The 17694-nt window shown below is 38.9% G+C and overlaps 3 protein-coding genes across 3 annotated transcripts; 2 read left to right on the plus strand and 1 right to left on the minus strand.

The window, feature by feature from the left end:
* Positions 1-299: 299 nt before the first annotated feature.
* GCK72_011420 (uncharacterized protein) lies at positions 300-1271 on the minus strand (the record flags this gene model as incomplete). Its single annotated transcript, XM_053728434.1, has 2 exons — positions 300-1059; positions 1114-1271. 2 exons carry the CDS (start codon positions 1269-1271, stop codon positions 300-302), a joined length of 918 nt encoding a protein of 305 aa, XP_053588011.1.
* A 4454-nt stretch (positions 1272-5725) lies between these two features.
* Positions 5726-6316, plus strand: GCK72_011421 (uncharacterized protein; the record flags this gene model as incomplete). The annotated part of the gene is made up of 2 exons (XM_053728435.1): positions 5726-5827; positions 6134-6316. 2 exons carry the CDS (start codon positions 5726-5728, stop codon positions 6314-6316), a joined length of 285 nt encoding a protein of 94 aa, XP_053588012.1.
* Positions 6317-7613: 1297 nt separating this feature from the next.
* GCK72_011422 (uncharacterized protein) lies at positions 7614-11334 on the plus strand (the record flags this gene model as incomplete). The annotated part of the gene is made up of 3 exons (XM_003099550.2): positions 7614-7870; positions 9397-10087; positions 10981-11334. The coding sequence occupies 3 exons, from the start codon at positions 7614-7616 to the stop codon at positions 11332-11334; spliced, it is 1302 nt and encodes a 433-aa protein (XP_003099598.2).
* Positions 11335-17694: the final 6360 nt, after the last annotated feature.

Genomic DNA, 17694 nt, shown 5'->3' on the forward strand with positions numbered 1-17694 from the left:
GAACTTCATTTTTGTAGTTGACAACGTTTTTGTATAGACACTCCCTAGAGAGCTATGACCATTTGAAAAAGACAGCTCAAAAATCGCACTATTTTGTTGTCAACTTCGAAACTTAAGCTCAACCTTTGTTCTGTATGGTTTATACAAAACTTAAGTTGCGGGAAAATCAATATATGCTTCAAACTCAAAATTATGAGCTGAAAAATATAAATCTGCTACCCACTGAGGGCCGGATGACTATTCTCCCGTCCCGGAGGCAGAGAACTCGCCGAGATCTATATTTCTGTACATTTTTCAGCTCATAAAACTCTGGTTGAAGCGAGGTGTGTGTGTGACAACTGAGGAAAATAGCTTACCTTTTTTATCTGCATGAATTTATCCCATATAGAATTTTCATCGAAAAAATCGTAAAAACTGCGAATCTTCAAATGAGCATTCTCAAAATGAGTGTAGGAGTTGACAATATCCGATACTGCCAGAAACGGATAAAAAATATTTAACGATTTCAACTGTTTCCATTGTTCCAAATTATACAAGTCTTTCCAATCTAGGGTACAATTATATAAATATCGTTCGAAACTGAATTGTAGGGATTGGAAATGCTCCGGGTTCATCACCTTCACCATTTCTACGAGAGCTTTGTCAACAACGTAAACCAAATACACCATTTTCTTGACATTCAGCTTGCTGGTCAGTCGATTGACAGTGTTTTGTAGTACTCTCATTCCAATCGGAGGTTTCTCATCATATAAACCAGAGATCTCAGAGTTTTCAATTCTAAAACTGTCAATTCTCAGCTTCCCATTTCCAAGAATCGACAACAAATCTCGTTGAATTATCTTAATCTGCTTTTTTTTGAATCTCTTGCGGATCAATTTCTTCTTATTCCCATTAGTCACTTTCACTCCTATTTCAATGATTTCGTAAAATACCCTAAAGCCTCCATCGGTGGAAATCTCGATAAATTTTCCGTTGCATTTGTAATTGAGACGATCAATGTGTAGCGGCTTTTCATCGAGGATTTTCCGGATAGTTTTGCAGGTCTTTCGGAGGCGGAGTCTGAAATTTTGTTAAGTTACGGCCAGTGTTCAAATGTTTCTCCAATGTACTCACCTCGAATCAATATCCAAGTATTTCTCAACAAAGTCTGGAACATTTAAAATCTGTGCCAATGTCACTTTTGGCTGCTCTCCCTTCGGACGCAGTTTGTTATCAAACTCCTTAAAAAGCTCGGTGACTTTATCCAGATCCATCACTTCTTCTCCTGTCATTTCCAAAAGTTTTTGATGAGCAACGATTGGGGTGTCTTTTTGGAAATGAAAAGTGTTGAGGATCCCATAAATAATGCTTAGACTTTTCTTGAATTTTTCTTCTGTTTCATTTTCGTCTTCATCCTCTTCAACATGATCAAGCTCTTCTTCAACCCAACCACCTTCTTAGGCTAGGTCCCGAAAACTCTCGTCACCCATTTCATGTAGACTCCATCCCCATCTCCGAATCTACAGTAGTACGGGATTTGGGTCTATTAACCGACTCTAATCTCAAATTCGACCTTCACATTTCCAAATTATCCTCGTTAGCTTTACTCCGCTGTAATCAACTGCTGAAAGCCTTCAAGTCTAGATCTCTATCACTCTACAGACATCTTTTCAACACCTATGTTCTTCCCTTGCTTGAATATTGCTCTGTTGTTTACTCTCCTTCACCTTCTAGCGTTCTGTCTCAAAAACTGGAAAAACCACTCAGATTATTCACTAGAAAAGTTCTACAACGATGCAACATCCCTTATTCTTCATATCTCGACCGTCTCGAAATTCTCGACATTTACTCAGTCCGCCATCGCAGACTTAAATCTCAATTAATCTTACTTTATAAATTTATATGCGGCGCAGCGTACTTACCAAATATCCAGTCGTATGTCAGACTGTCCAATTCGGCTAGACGACCCATGACTTTAATTTGTGTTAGGCCTGATATTAAGGATTTTTTCTCTAATTCAATCCCCCTATGGAATTCTGTCACATGTAATACCCATAAGTTCCTTTCTCCCGGTGAATTTGTCTCCCTTCTCAATCATTCAATTAATAGACTATGATCTCCCCCTGTGAATTCGCTCTTTACCTTGCCCCCTCTCCCCTTCTCGCTTATTTCATTCATATCCTCTCTCCTCATATCAATTGATTCTCGTTCCCCCATTTTTTCCCCCATACTTCCTGACTTAATTATCTTGCTTTCCACGTATTTCCCCTCCTACCAGGTCTTTAGCCTCGTGAGGGGCATGATCCGGTCTCCTGTATATTTTCATGATTTATATCCCAGTCAATAAATTAAATTAAATTAACCCCATTACGTGCTTCTTCTTCTTCCTCAACATCACCACGTGCTTCTTCTTTTTCCTCCTTTTTCAGATCGTTGATTTCATCTTCCCTCTCTCCCTTCACATAACACGGTCCCTTGAACCATATCAACTTCTCATTCACCAACATCTCCAATTTCTTATCAGAACCCGAATATGGGAAGCTAACCCACGGAACATTGCTGGTGTTGTATGGTTGAGGTGCTGCTTTGTTAAGGAACTGCACGAATAAAAACTGTACCGTTTAAGAACTTGCTTCGCAGAAGAACTGCGCGTATAAAAACTGTGTCGTTTAAGAACTCGTTTAGCAATCGAGCGTGTTTGCATTGACAACTGAAATTTGAGGTTTTCAGTTGTTTTTCGACGTTAAATTTGGACTTTTCACGACAAATGCGCCCTATTGCAAACAGAGTTCTTAAACGACACAGTTCTTATACGCGCAGTTCTTAAACGAAGTAGCACCATTGTTGAAGACCAACCTTTTCAAATTCATATCCAAATTTAGAAGCCCATGAGTCATGCACACAAATTTTGAATTGTTTCAGATTGGGATTTTCAAGGAGTTTCTGAAAAAAGGAATAGATAACTATCGAGCAGAAAAATAGCTCACGTCTTTAAGATCCATTACGAAATTGTGGCAAGTACAAACCTTGGTTTCTTGATCCAAGAAAAATCCATTCATAAACCGACAAATCCCCAAATAAGCGTTTTCTACATGAGTGAACAAGTTGATAACTTCCTCTGGCTTCATAAAAGGAAATCGAACATCTAACATTTTCAAACGTTTGCACTGTTCCAAATCAAAGAAGTCTGCCCAATTTGGATCCCGATCAGCATAAATTATTCTGGCTCTCAGTTTAACGAATTTGAGATGTTCCGGGTCTATCTTTCTTATTAATTGTGTTATAGAATCATCATAGACTTTTTCAACCCAGGACTCGAACTTGCTGATCTTTAGTTTGTTGGGCACTTGGTTGAAAGTGTTTCGTAGTGCTATCATTCCAATCGAAGAATCGAACTTGGTGTCGACTTCAAAAAAGTCAAACCTTACCTTCTCACTACTAAGAATCGATCTCAAGTCCCGTTGAATTATCTCAATCTTTTTTTCTTCGTTTTTCGTATTGATCGATTTCTCTCTATCCCCATTCGTCACAATCAATCCTGCTTGAACGATTTCGTAAAAGACCTTGAAGTCTTCATTTATTGAAATCACGATACATTTTTCATCGCATTTGTAGCGGAAGCAATTTATGTGTAGTAGCTTATCATTGATAATTTCCCGGATAGTGGTACACGTCTTTCGGAGACGGAGTCTGAAATCTTACATGGGAATGACCCAAGGTGAAACGCTGGGATTTCTTAGATATTTTGGGAAATGATAGCCCTTACCCCAACTAGAACAAAACAAAAATATTACGTGCCCCTTTTCAGTTTCCAGAGAATGGCAGACACAATTCCATTTTTTCGACTTTTCTGAGTTGAACCACTTCGAGACATCATAACTTGGTCAATTCGAGAGCAATCTTTCCAAACTAAAGTGTAATCGCAAGATGTAGACAGAGGCTGTCATGGAATTAACTAGCCATTAATTCACGACCTTGACTAACCAGCCTAACAACTCTATGGCTTCTATTAGATTCACCACATCTAACCAAAATGGCGACAAGAAGTGGTTTGACAATGAATTCAATACGTGAAACGTGGCCTTCTCGAGGAAATGATCAACAACTGTCGTTGACTACTTGCGTGCCCTAACCTCTGATTGTGCCGACCCCAAGTTAACCGATCGCCCTCAATTCGCCGCATAAAAGGAAAGGAAATCGTCAGTTCAACCACTCTTCGACTCTTGCACTCTTCAACTTGCTCTCTCACTCGTGGTCCCGAAGTCCTGCTCTGGAAGCTCTACTCGATGTCATCGATCTCAACCTTTGGCTCCACCATTCTTCTCAACCACTGCTGCTTCCAACGCTCAAGGCCCCACTAGAGACTAAAGTATCCTCCTGGCACCTTTTCACTATTGAATGAACCTGTTAAACTGTTCCTCTCTTGTTATTCTCGCATTCTGAATCTGACGGGGTTTACCTTCCATCTAACGTCGGAACAGAGGCTACAATAATGGTAGCTGACTCATGTTTCCAGCTGTCACTCCCGAATTACTATAAAGCAAAATGTGAAAATTTCCACTTCTCATGAAATCAGTAAGTGGACATTTTCAAAAAAACGTATTTGGGAGACCATGTCTATCCGATTGCTAGTGACAAATAAGATGTATACGTATTCAGAAATATGGCTCACTTTTCATTCCAGAGACTTATTTTCATTTTTTTCAATTTTTAAGTTCAACTTCATGTATAGGGGTACGTTAATTCCTTAAAAATAAATTCGGCGTTTTTCGGTGAATTCTCTTTTTTTTATGTAGGACAGCTATAACAGTATTTTAAAAACTATGTTAGGCTGAAATGTACGTATACCTTTTGCTCGTGGAGCTCTGACTAGAGGAAAAAGTTCTCCTCCTTCCAGTACCTCTACTCGGATAAGTGGCTGACGGCGTACGTGCAGAAGGATGGAATCATGTTTTTCGATTATAAGAAGATGATGGGGAAGGATGAGGAAAGGAGGAAGATGGATTGTGATGAGAATCTGGCATTAAAAAAAACTGCTTTCAGTTGAAATTTTAGTCAATTTTTCATGATACCGGACATTTAGAACCTCACCTCAAAACCGCCGGATCCTCTTCCACCACATCTTGATTGGAAACTAGTGGAATGGTCTGAAATTGAAGAAGACAATAATAGGAGAGCAAAGACGCTCAGAAGATATTTATCCGAACGATAAACCGGTGAAGTTGGATGAAAGGAGACATTTATAGTGGTAGTTTTATTTAAGATGAACAAGGTACAATAGAGCTCACAATATATAACATTGAGTCAGTTAGGAAAACGAGACTAATAAAAGGAGTCGGCGTCAATGACGTGAGACTTGCATTGATATCCACTGTTCAACTTGTCCTTGGAGACGTCGAAGGAGCTGCAAGAACGGACGATACCGGATATTAACAGATTCTACACTCACGCAGAGAATGCCCGGTTCAAGATTCAAGATTTTTACCTGTCTATCGACAAATGGTCTAAACACGATGAAGTCATGGAGGTAAAACTGATTAGCTGTTTTTATTCTTGTCGATCGGGACGAAAAGGGCGTGTAATTAGTTTCAAACTGAGTTTTTGAGCCTAAAAATATACCAAAATGTATCCGTTTCGGCTCTTTTGACAAGTATGTTCTTTCTACGAACTAACAATCATCTCTCTTTTTCAGAATCAACTTTAAAATCCCAATCTGAAACAGATCAAAATAGAAGCAACCTATTGCATGAACGATGGTGACGTCGAAGATATCAATGCAAGTCTCACGTCATTGACGCCGACTCCTTTTATTAGTCTCGTTTTCCTAACTGACTCAATGTTATATATTGTGAGCTCTATTGTACCTTGTTCATCTTAAATAAAACTACCACTATAAATGTCTCCTTTCATCCAACTTCACCGGTTTATCGTTCGGATAAATATCTTCTGAGCGTCTTTGCTCTCCTATTATTGTCTTCTTCAATTTCAGACCATTCCACTAGTTTCCAATCAAGATGTGGTGGAAGAGGATCCGGCGGTTTTGAGGTGAGGTTCTAAATGTCCGGTATCATGAAAAATTGACTAAAATTTCAACTGAAAGCAGTTTTTTTTAATGTGGAGCTCTGACTAGAGGAAAAAGTTCTCCTCCTTCCAGTACCTCTACTCGGATAAGTGGCTGACGGCGTACGTGCAGAAGGATGGAATCATGTTTTTCGATTATAAGAAGGTGATGGGGAAGGATGAGGAAAGGAGGAAGATGGATTGTGATGAGAATCTGGAGAAGAATATGGAGGAGGAGATGGATGAAGAATCTTCAGATTCCCGTTGGGATCCGTAACATATATCTATGTTATTTTTTGAATTTATTGCCTTTTAATAACTCAATTTATACATAATGCCACCTAAATATAGGCTCGACAGCACGATGGAATTAGCAAAAACTTTCGAAAAGCTGAAACTTTTTTCAATTTTAACATTTTTGAATGGACTTTAGTTCAAATGATAGGCAAGTTGTCAAGCTACCTGCAATAAATAAATTCAACTACACTAACCCTCGCAATCTCGAAAATTACTTTTTTTAGTCCCGCCCCTCTTTATGCATATGTACACATTGCCTTCTCTTCCCCTCTCCCCTCTTCATGATTTTATCTCCGTATGCAAACGCGCATCCCCGCACTCGCCCTTTTTCGAATTAATTTGTCATCATCTTTTTATATTCTCCCGGCATTCCCTCTTGTTATACGTTTTTTCTGAAATTTTTTGTTTGAAATGGTTAGAGGACACTAAGAGCTATTTTTGGTATAGAAATCGAAAGAAATTGGTCGGAATTTTGGGGAGAAAATTGGGTCAGACGGTTTTCCGGGCAATAATTGTAATTTTTAACGTTTTTTCTGAGAGAAAATTAAAGTTTTTAGCAGAATAGAGTAGTTTTTGACGGTTTCTGTGAAAAATTAAGTGAAACTTGTGGTTTTTAATAATTCACTCAATTTCCTGTAATTAAGCATTTAAATAATTAGTTTTTTTTAGCAATTTTGAGCATTTTCGAGCAAAATTGGTAATTTTTCGTAATTTTGAGCATAAATGAACTATTCTGACAGAAGAAATTGGCTGGAAACAGTAGAAAACGCTGAAAATTTTATTTTTTTATGTCGATGATGAATCTCAGATGATTTTTGAGAAATTGTTTCATTAAAGTGTATTTTTTTATTTTTTCATTATGGAAAACACCCATTGTTGACAGAAAATTGCCTAAAAACCATTAAAAATTTAATTTTTCGGTGGTTCTGCATTGTGAAGCCTGTTTTGGCTGAAATTTCGATGAAAATGCTATAATCTTCAAGTTTTCTGTTGGAATTGGATTGATTGGAGTGAAAAATATTTTTTCTCAAGGAATTTTCTTCAAAAACTTGCAAAATTTACTGAAAATCGCCTGAAAATCTGAGAAAATTGTCAGAAAGCTCAGAAAAATCGATTTTTTCAAGCTCCGCCCCTTTTCGGACATTTCCTTCTTGCATGCAAACACGCTCTACCGTAATTTTCTCATCTTTCCCCTGTTCCCGCTTTCATTGAACGGTTTTTGTCCGTACCGCCCATCCTCTTTTTCTCGAAAATGTATTAACTTTATTTCCAGCCAAATGCCCCCAGTTTTCAAGCAAAACATCATCGAAGGAATGCTCTACACACTCCATTTCCAACGTGTCCCCCCAAAAAAAGCATATGTAACCCTGAAACGAATGACTGGAGAGGAGACAATGAGTCTGGAACAAATCAAGGATCTGTTCCAGCAAATGGACGCGGGAACTTTTGATCTACGGGATAAGGAAGGAGAACAGGTGTCCATGGAGAGAGCGAAGAATGTGAAGGCTGAGCAACATGTGGATGTTATGACAAGGTGAGCAGGGGGAATGTCAGAAACAGAAACATCGTTGGAATTGATGATTTGGAGTCAAAAATCAGGTTTTACTAGAGAAAATTACAGAAATTGACAAAAAATTGCTAAAAATATCCGGTCTAGAATGGCTTTTCTGGGTTGGAATAGCTTTTTTTGGTTATTTTTGCGTTTTTGGACATTTTCCCGGCCCCCGACCAGGCAGCCCCTATGACAAACACGGGAAAAAACTATTTTCAAGCTTAAATCGGCTTGAAACAGTTTTTTCTATTAAAAACTTGTGAAAACTGATTTTTTCAGCCAAAAGAGCACATATCATCAGAAAAATGAAAAAATGAAAAGTAGCGGTTTTTGACTCCGCGACAATTCGCAACTGCGATATTTCGCAACTGCGACATTCCGCAACTAACGTAGGTTTCGCAACTGCGACACTTCGCAACTGCGACATTTCGCAACTAGTCATTTCGCAACTGCGACGTTTCGCAACTACGACGTTTCGCAACCATGAAGTTTCGCAACCACTGGGCATTTGCATATTTGGGTCAGCAAAAAATGTAGAGTGTACCAAAGTGCTTGGGAACATATTTGAAAAAAATTAAATAGAAGAAAAAGTTACCTGACCCATTTTTAGACAAAACTAGGTTAAACTATTGCTAGTTTAATGGTTGCGAAACGTCGCAGTTGCGAAACGTCGTGGTTGCGAATTGTCGTAGTTGCGAAATGTCGCAGTTGCGAAATGAACAGTTGCGAAGTGTCGCAGTTGCGAAACCTACGTTAGTTGCGGAATGTCGCAGTTGCGAAATGTCGTGGTTGCGAATTGTCGCGGAGCCCGGTTTTTTGAATTTAAAATTAATGAAAATGACAAAAATTGTGTGGAAAACAGAAATTTTACCAAAAAATGACAGATAACACGCTCAAAACTGAGTTTTATGAGCCGAAAATACACCAAAATGAAATTTTTTTTTCATTTTAAATAGAAATTTTTTCACGTTTCTGTTCATATGTGCTCGTTTGGTTGAAAATGTCTGTTTTCATCAGTTTTTAATAGAAAAATACAGTTTTTAGCTGGTTTTCAGCTTGAGAATGGAAATTTTCATTCATTTTTATCATACGGGACGGATTAACGTACCGGGGGGCCGGAAAACAGTTCGAAAAAAATGAAAAATAACCCAAAAAACCATTCTAACCCGGTCCGCGGCACATTAACAATTGGACATTCGGCCCGTATTATGCCGATGACAGATAAATCGTTTAAATTGATGATTTGGAGTAAAAAATCGGTATTACCGGGTGGAAATAGGCATTGTAATGCTGAAAATCGGCTTAAAACGGTATTTTTCTATCAAAAACTGAGGAAAACTGACTTTTTCTGCCAAAAGAGTATACCTATATCCACAAAAAAATGCAAAAATATCGCTTTTCAAGTTTAAAATCGATGTTAGTGACATACATCTTGCCGAGGTCTACATTTTGGTATATTTTTCAGTTCATAAAATTCAGTTTGAAGCGAGTTTCGTATATATTTTCAGACTCCAAATCCACAAAATCTGCTCTCAACTCCCGCCGAGCCTCGTCCACGAAGCCCCTCAATATATCCGAAACTTCATCTATTTCTACGGGAACAACTTCATCGAACTCTCCATCAACAACGTATTCCATGTGAGATACGAATTGGAGCCGCAAGGAATTACAGCAGAACACGCGGATCATCAGATGACGTGTAGAAGATTTGCGACTGAAAAGGATTTTCCCGCTGTTTTGAGACAGAAATTGACGGCAATATTTGGGAATCGGAATCTGGAAATTGGGACGATGAAGATCCACGAGGATATCAATGCAACTTATGGGATGAAAGTTCTACGTCGAGTTTTGCGTCAAATGAATCGGAAATTCAATGTGAAAACGCTCAAGTACTATGTCCTAGACGTGGATAAGAATCTTACAAAAATTGTGAAAACGCTGACCCCCAAATATTTGGAATCCCTCATCATCCATCACTTCCAAGCATCTCGCCACTCGGATAACTTCGATACAGCATTATACGAGACGGAGCAGTGGAAGAAATTGAAAATGGTTCGGATGAAACATTATTTGAGTGATTTACCCACGATTATCGAGCACTGGACTCATATGGAAAGAAGTTCGATTAGTTATAAGGTTCCTCGCGAAAATGTGGTCTCGAGGAGAGTGGTTCTTAATGGATTTGATGAACTTTTAGAGGTTAGTGGCATAAATACACTGACATAAATACACTGACATAAGTACACTGACATAAATACACTGACATAAGTACACTGACATAAATACACTGACATAAGTACACTGACATAAATACACTGACAAAAATACACTGACTTAAGTACACTGAAAAATTGCATACTTGTAACCTGGGTAGCCATATAACTCGCTTCAAAATAAACATCTTAGGTTGAAAAATATACCAAAATGTAGATCTCGACGAGATCTATGTCACTGACACTGTATTTTGATATCATTTTCGCGTTTTTACACTTTATACCAGCCCTCGACACAGTCTGATCGTGTGTCTGTTTGTCCTGATGTCCCCACAGTTGCACACGTTACAGTAGGTAGGGACCGACGGCCTGTATTGATGTTACAGATTAGAAATTGTTTTTGCATATACATCAGTTCATCAGTAACCTATACCTTTCAGCACCTACCCTACTACCGTAACCCGGACCCGGGATTCGAAAAATTACGGCCACCTGACCTTATATATATTTAAATATAAAAGTGAATCTCTAGTACCCACTTTGTTCGAGTCTTACATAGAATAAGCTATATCCGTGAAGATATAGAATCCAGAATCTGAAAATCATAGTGAAAACCGCCGAAATCGACATAGTTTTGAAATTTAAAACAATAACTTCTCCAAAAATGCTCGTTTGGGCTAATGCGCAGTGGACCGGGATAGAATGGCTTTTTTGCATATTTTTTAAAACCTTTTCCCGGCCCGTAGCAGATCACAGACATAGATCTCGCTGAGATCCACATTTTGGAATTTTCAGATCATAAAACTCAGTTTCAAGCAACTTATGTCAGTGTATTTATGTCAGTGTGTGTTGACAAGTACGATCTTATCTTAATTTCAGAAATATCTGGAAAATGAGAATCTCTTCGAAGCTCATATCTACATCAGAGACTTCAACGACACTGCCGCCTATCAACTGAAACAAGCCTTCAAAGAGGGTGGTGAATTCCGGAACGGCATGGTCTATTTCGAAAGTCCGTTTGGGGATGGAAAACCAATGTGCGTTGAGTTCAGTAGAACTTGTCTATGCTTTTTGGGACCGGCGTTTATAGACCCGGCGGATGTTGGAGATGTTGGGACAATGTATTCCAGCGAGGAGGAGGAAGAAGAGGAGATGGATGAGGATGAGGAGGAGGCGGAGCCAATCTATGATACCGAGGATAGTGATGACGAAGAAGAGCATATTGTTGATTGATATTTTTATAAAGTAATTAATCAATTAAATAATTAGTCTTTGTTAATTGTTATTCCTCCGGTCAGAACCGATCAATATCTGTTTTGAAATAAATTTTCCGATTTTTTTAGAAAATAGCACGAAATTGAGAAATGATTTTGTCCGAGAGGACTACACGATGGGAAAAATTCGTCTTTTCCACAAAAGCTCCTTTTGAGACGGGAAAACGGGAATTTAGATTGTTTAAAGCGATTTTTAGTATATGCTCCAATGTATCGGAATCTGAAATAAAAAAACATGACTGCAGTCCTCCTTTAAGCCTTTTTTAATAATATACTTTACTTATAAGATGCTCTTTTCTAAATTCTTGCTAATCCTCAATACATTTTGTTTTCCTTTTTCCCCCCTCTCGTCCTTGTAATCCTCTTTTCATGACATTTTCCGCCCGCTTCTTCTTCTCCGTTGCCATGACTCCTGCTTCCTTTTTTTAATCCCATCTTCCTCTCAAAGCGCTTCAACATCTCCAAGCTCCCTCTCAAATTCTTATTTCCCCTCTTCTCTCTCTCTCTCTCTCTCTCTCTCTCTCTCTCTCTCTCTCTCTCTCTCTCTCTCTCTCTCTCTCTCTCTCTCCCTTTGGACAGAGAGCCGAGACGAGTGCACATGACATTCTTTTCGATTATCGATATATGTTTAGCAGTGACGCTTTTGTGTGTTGTCTAGAATTTGTCATCTTTTAGAGATATATTCCTCTTGTCAGTCGTTTTTCTAAATTTTTTGCTTGAAATAGGTAGATGATACTTAGAGCTATATTTGGGTATAGAATTCAAAATATTTGGTCGGGATTTTGAAATAATAAAATGAGATCAATAAATTGTAATTGTAATTGTTTATTACGACTTATCAGTCGTGAAAATAAATAAGAACCAGTACACATAATACATAAATAACACGTAGGGAGTGAGAATAACATAATGTCGTGAGGGCGAGTTAAATTATATTGGATACATTTAAACGAGGTTTCGTTGGGGTGCATTGGATGTGCTGTTAAGTTGCGTCAAATAAGTTAGAGTACGGTTGACAAAGAATTTCCTTCGCAGTTTGTTTTTGGGTCGCTTCCAAACGAATCTAGTCTTCGCGCGCGTGCGATTGTTTTGTGATAGTGTGAAGAAATCGGCTGTATTGAGATCTATTTTGCCACTCATCATTTTTTCGATGAGTTTTTTATCTATTTGCAGGCGCCTGTCTTTCAGAGAAGAGAGCCCGTAGAGTTGGTTGCGCTCTATAGAGGTTTTGTAGCCCGGGTCGTTTGGTCTTAAGTATTTGCCCGTGTGCCTACTGTACAGTCTTCTGGTAAAGGAGTTTTGAACCGATTCAATTAACTTTTCGTCAGATACTTTTAGGGGGGAGCTTATACTAGTGCCATACTCCAGCACTGGCCGGATAAAAGTCTTATAAAGTAATACCATCAATCTTAATTTCTTGCTATTGTACTGATTGAAAATCTGAGCTGTTAAAAACTTTGCCGTGTTTGTTGTTTTCCTCCAGTGTTCAGTGAAGTCAAGTTTGTTTGATATTAGGAATCCTAGGTCCCTTGTCAAATTTTCCTTTTTTATAGTCTGTCCATCGATCGAATACTCCGTTTCTTTTCGCACTTTTCCCACAGTTAAAGCCACCGTTTTAGCGTTGTTTAGGGGGAGTTTGCTAGATCTAGACCACTCCACAACTATGTCTATTCCTTTTGTAGGGAGTTCTCCACCGTTTTGTTATTTACCGATGCGTACAGTTTCGTATCGTCAGCAAACTGCTTGCAGTGTACATTTTCTGGCAGCAGCGAGGACAATTCATTCACAAAAATCCCGAAAAGAACAGGGGAGAGGACGGCACCTTGTGGGACTCCGCACGGGGCGCTTCTGAATCTGGACATTTCACTACCTACCTTAACTTGGAACGTTCTATCCGTCAAGAAGTCATTGAGCCATCTAATCAGATGCTCATTTAACCTAAGCGCGATGAGTTTATTTAGTAGGATGTCGTGGGGAATTTTATCGAAAGCTTTCGCAAAGTCTAAGTAGATAACGTCGACTTGGGATTGATTATCTAACATAGTGGTCCAGTCGTTTAGAGTTTCTAACATATTACTGATTGTGGATTTTCTCGGTAAAAAGCCATGTTGGCAATGTGATTTTTAGTGATTTTTCTATAATAAACCTAGAGTTTTTAGCAAAATTGAGTGGTTTTTGATGAATTCCGTAAGAAATAAGGTGAGAATAATGGTTTTCATAGAAATTGAGTCAATTTTTTAGTAGTTAAGCTGTAAAATTCAGATTTTCTAGCATAAGTATGTTTTTGGACGTTTTAGGTGTAATCTCAGCCGATTTTAAAGCATTTTTTGACGAGAATTGACTCGAATCTTAGAAACGCATTAAAATTTCGTTAAAAATCAGCTTATTTTCATGTTAGAGATGAATCTGAGCCAATTTTTGAGAAATGTGTCTTTTTTAATTTACACAAGTTTAAAAAAACATATTTTTAACTGAGAAACCTTAAAAATCACGTTTCTTATGCAAATTTTACTATTTTTTGATACAAAATCCCTTTTTTCTCAGAATTCTGCATTTGAAAATAAACTATTTAGCTGAAATTTGGCTTAAAACCTCAAAAAATCGAGCTGGAGTCAATTTCAGTAATTTTCATTATCATTGAAAAACTTTCATATTGACTGAAAATTGAAGAAAAATTAATCTAAACCCCGAATAAACCTAAAAAACCTTCAAAAAACCTATAAAAACAAACAAAAACTCAAAAAAAAACCCTAAAAATCTTTAAAAACCCCAAAAAATGGTTTTCTGTTTTTTTATGGTACCGAACGACCATACATAAAGAAATTCTGTCCATGTGTCCTTACTGTCCCGATGTCCGCAGATACCTCTCTCATAGAGATCCTGAGGATACTCTTTTGAATAGGATATTATCGATTTTTCTCGTTTCCAGATGATTTCAAGTTTTGCAGCTGTTACACATCTCGTCCGCAGATACCTCCCTTATAGAGATCCTGAGGGTACTGTGAAAGGGTAGAACCCAGACTATGTCTGGCTTCTTCCTTTTCTCTAACCCCTCTCCTCTAAGCGTCCCAACACTAAGAGGAAGAGACGGAGAAGACTGGCTCCGCCCTTTCCCATGGGGAGAGCGCGGCGCCCCTCTTTAGTTAGTCTAGCAGGATCCTGGCCCAGGCACGTCACCTAGCCTGGGATGAGTCCCTGTCCTACTGTAACTCAGGAGGACTAGGTCTCACTAGGATCCTTAGGCCCCTATATATATATTACTCCCTTTATTCCTTATACATTATTACTCACTTATATTATTACCTTATATAATCTATATATAAATTCATATACATGCACACATTATCAACCCTACTCCACTTTACATAAGCCCGAGGGATCAGGTGAAGGTTGAGAATTCAGAAGGGGTTCTGGAGCGACTCCCCCTTCACATGGAGGTCCCACCAATCTTTTCTTTACTCTTCCTATCGGAAGGAGATACTAATATTCATACTATTTCTACTATGAACTAATATTTACTACACCAACCGGAAACTCGAGTCGCAATCAGAGTCCAAATCGAAGTTCAAGTAGGTCTCACTGACTTTCTGGGAATATGGTTGCAAACATATTCCTAGAAAGGTCCATCAGCTATGGTGAGGCACAGGTATGCGAATTAGATGAGGACGAAATTAACCGTCCTAACTCCCTTTAAATCCTGAAACAGTGGCTTAGGAGTACTTTCTGTAGCTCCAGTTTAAGATCAGGAATAATCGTTGTTATGTGCGTATTTATTGGAAATTCATACTATATGGGAAAGAATGATATTGAAATACATCTCTTAAAATCTCTCTTTAAAAACTCCCTGTAAAATCTCTCGTTAAAATCTCTCTATAAAATCTCTCGTTAAAATCTCTCTGTAAAATCTCTCTATTAAAATCTGTCATTTAAAATCTTGTTTCTTATACTAACATAGTTAACTGGTCATTAGGTAAATTAAGAGTATTAGGAAATAGATAAAATGGGAAATTTTACCAAGATTGAGAAGTTCTTAACTAGTGACTAGAGTAACCCAACCCCTTCCCAACCCCTACACGTAATTATTAGAATTTCTACCAAGAAAGTCCAGTCAGAAAACAACATTGAGACCATAACATTACTGTACAGGAGTGTATTGTTGGAGGGCTTAGCTCTATCGGTTCAGAGGCGATCGAACATAGCACTCTTTAACAAAGAATACATACCACGAGACACGTCTAGACATAGTAAGAAGTTGGAAGTCAGACGATGCCGGTTAAGATTCAGAAAACGAAATGAATCAACCATGTCTCGCAGTTACCGTAATCTACTGGGTATAGTCATTAAGAATGGAAAAATGGCATATATCTCAGGTTGAAAGTGAGGTCAATATATCCTTAACCAACCCAGACCGTGACAAAAGAAAAGGGTCATAAAAATCTAGAATCTTAGAATTGTTAGACCAAAGAACAGTGCTATCATGCTCAGTAAGGAATTTAGTAAATTGTTATGGGAAAGTTAGAGCTGCATTTCCGTCTTCGTAGTATCGATATTTAATAAGCTGATGCTCACTGAAGTACCATAAAACTCTCCTTGATAGCACCCGGAGACCTCTAGACAGGGATGACGGAAACATTAACTTGTAAAACCTGGAAGGAAATTACTACCTGGCTTGACTCAGACTCGCAGGAAAAGCATTTCGCTAGAGTGATAGAAGGCGCCACATACCATGAAGTGATAACCTGTCACGGCCGTCAGGCTCACTAACATAACATGGATGCTTAGAATGAAGAATACAAAATAAAATAGTTAATTTCTCCATGTTCTTTGAAGGGTCTGACCAAGAAAGGAAATCCATGAATCCTAGGCAGACTATATGATTAGCAGAATTCATCTGCCCTTATTTTTTCGCCACAAGCGCGACAGCTACAAAGCTATATTATGATAAGAACAATTTAATGATAGCTTCTAGATAGGAGTAGGTCCTATGAGAGTCAGGAACTACTAGGTTAGACAAGCACGAAATAGTAGTGCGAATCAGGAGACATGTTGCTGACTAAAAGAAGAAGAAGGACTACGGTAGAAAGACCAGAGTTCTCAAGAACTCGTGAGGCATAAATAATGCAACACCCACAGAAAAAAAAAGAGGAAAAAAATGGGAAAAGGACTACGGTAGGGCTTAGGATGTCAGAAAAAGAAGAAAATGTAATTTATGGGTCAGTCATGCGCAAATCCCCTGAGTGCGCAACATCCATGAATAGCAAATTGCGGGAAAAAGGGGAAATGGAAAAGAAAGATGCAGGCGAGCTGGGAGGCGCAGAGTGAAACTGGTGTGACGTATGAAGGAAGCTGTCACTTACAAGATTAAGGGAGGCACGGGAAAAAAAGGGCAATCAAGAAAACTACGGAGTAGTAAGCCCACCCCGCCCAAGGACTACGGTAGAAGGGAAGGAGTATAAAAGGGTGACACGTCTAAGGAAACGGTCATTTTACCCTCTCCTTTATCAAACCCTCAGCTAAACCTTCTAACTTCCAGAACTTGGATAAGCACAGTTTCTGGCACTTGCCCACTCTCTCGCTCAGCAATCACCGGCCTAGCAAGCCCACTCACACCAACTCAACCACATCAACAAACGTCAAGCAAAGGAATTGTGGAAAAACTTCTCAATCAAATCAAAAACTTCAAACTCTCTCAAATTGTGAGCACATTGCTCGATTTTCTCAATTTTTCATCTTTCTCTCTCTCTCTCTCTCTCTCTCTCTCTCTCTCTCTCTCTCTATCTCTCTCTCTCAATCACCTATTGGGTTAGGAACAGTCGGTCCATCAACTCCGATAAACTTGAGTCTCGTTCTCTCTCTCACACTCGAATTCACCTTGGTAATCTCGTATTTGATTAAAAAATCGTCGAATTGTCTTGTCGTCCTTCCTTATCTGCACCGCATTGAAATCAGCAGTCGCACTAAAGCATAGGTCCAGCGTGAAATCAGTCTTTAACCACCGACGCACCTAGGAGGCGTACTCATCTTCAACCTGTGGGACAAAGACCCCGAGGAACGCGAACTAGCTAGGCGCCAAGCTAAAGCAGATAGGAACGCCCGCGCGAAGAGACGCGAAGAAGAAGTATTGGAGGAAAGGGGAAACGCTTCAAGTGGTCCTACTGAAGAGTTAGCTAGAGAGGAAAGGGAACAGGATACGTTCCAGCGCATTCGGAATACTTTTGGAAGAATAGCCGGCAGAGTCGCACAGTTAACAAACAGTAGTAGTCGGACGGAAGGTGATAAAACTCCAACACCTACCGGAAATACTGAGAACTTAGCTCTC

The sequence above is a fragment of the Caenorhabditis remanei genome, chromosome III, assembly GCF_010183535.1.
Source record: "Caenorhabditis remanei strain PX506 chromosome III, whole genome shotgun sequence".
NCBI classification, from domain to species: domain Eukaryota; kingdom Metazoa; phylum Nematoda; class Chromadorea; order Rhabditida; family Rhabditidae; genus Caenorhabditis; species Caenorhabditis remanei.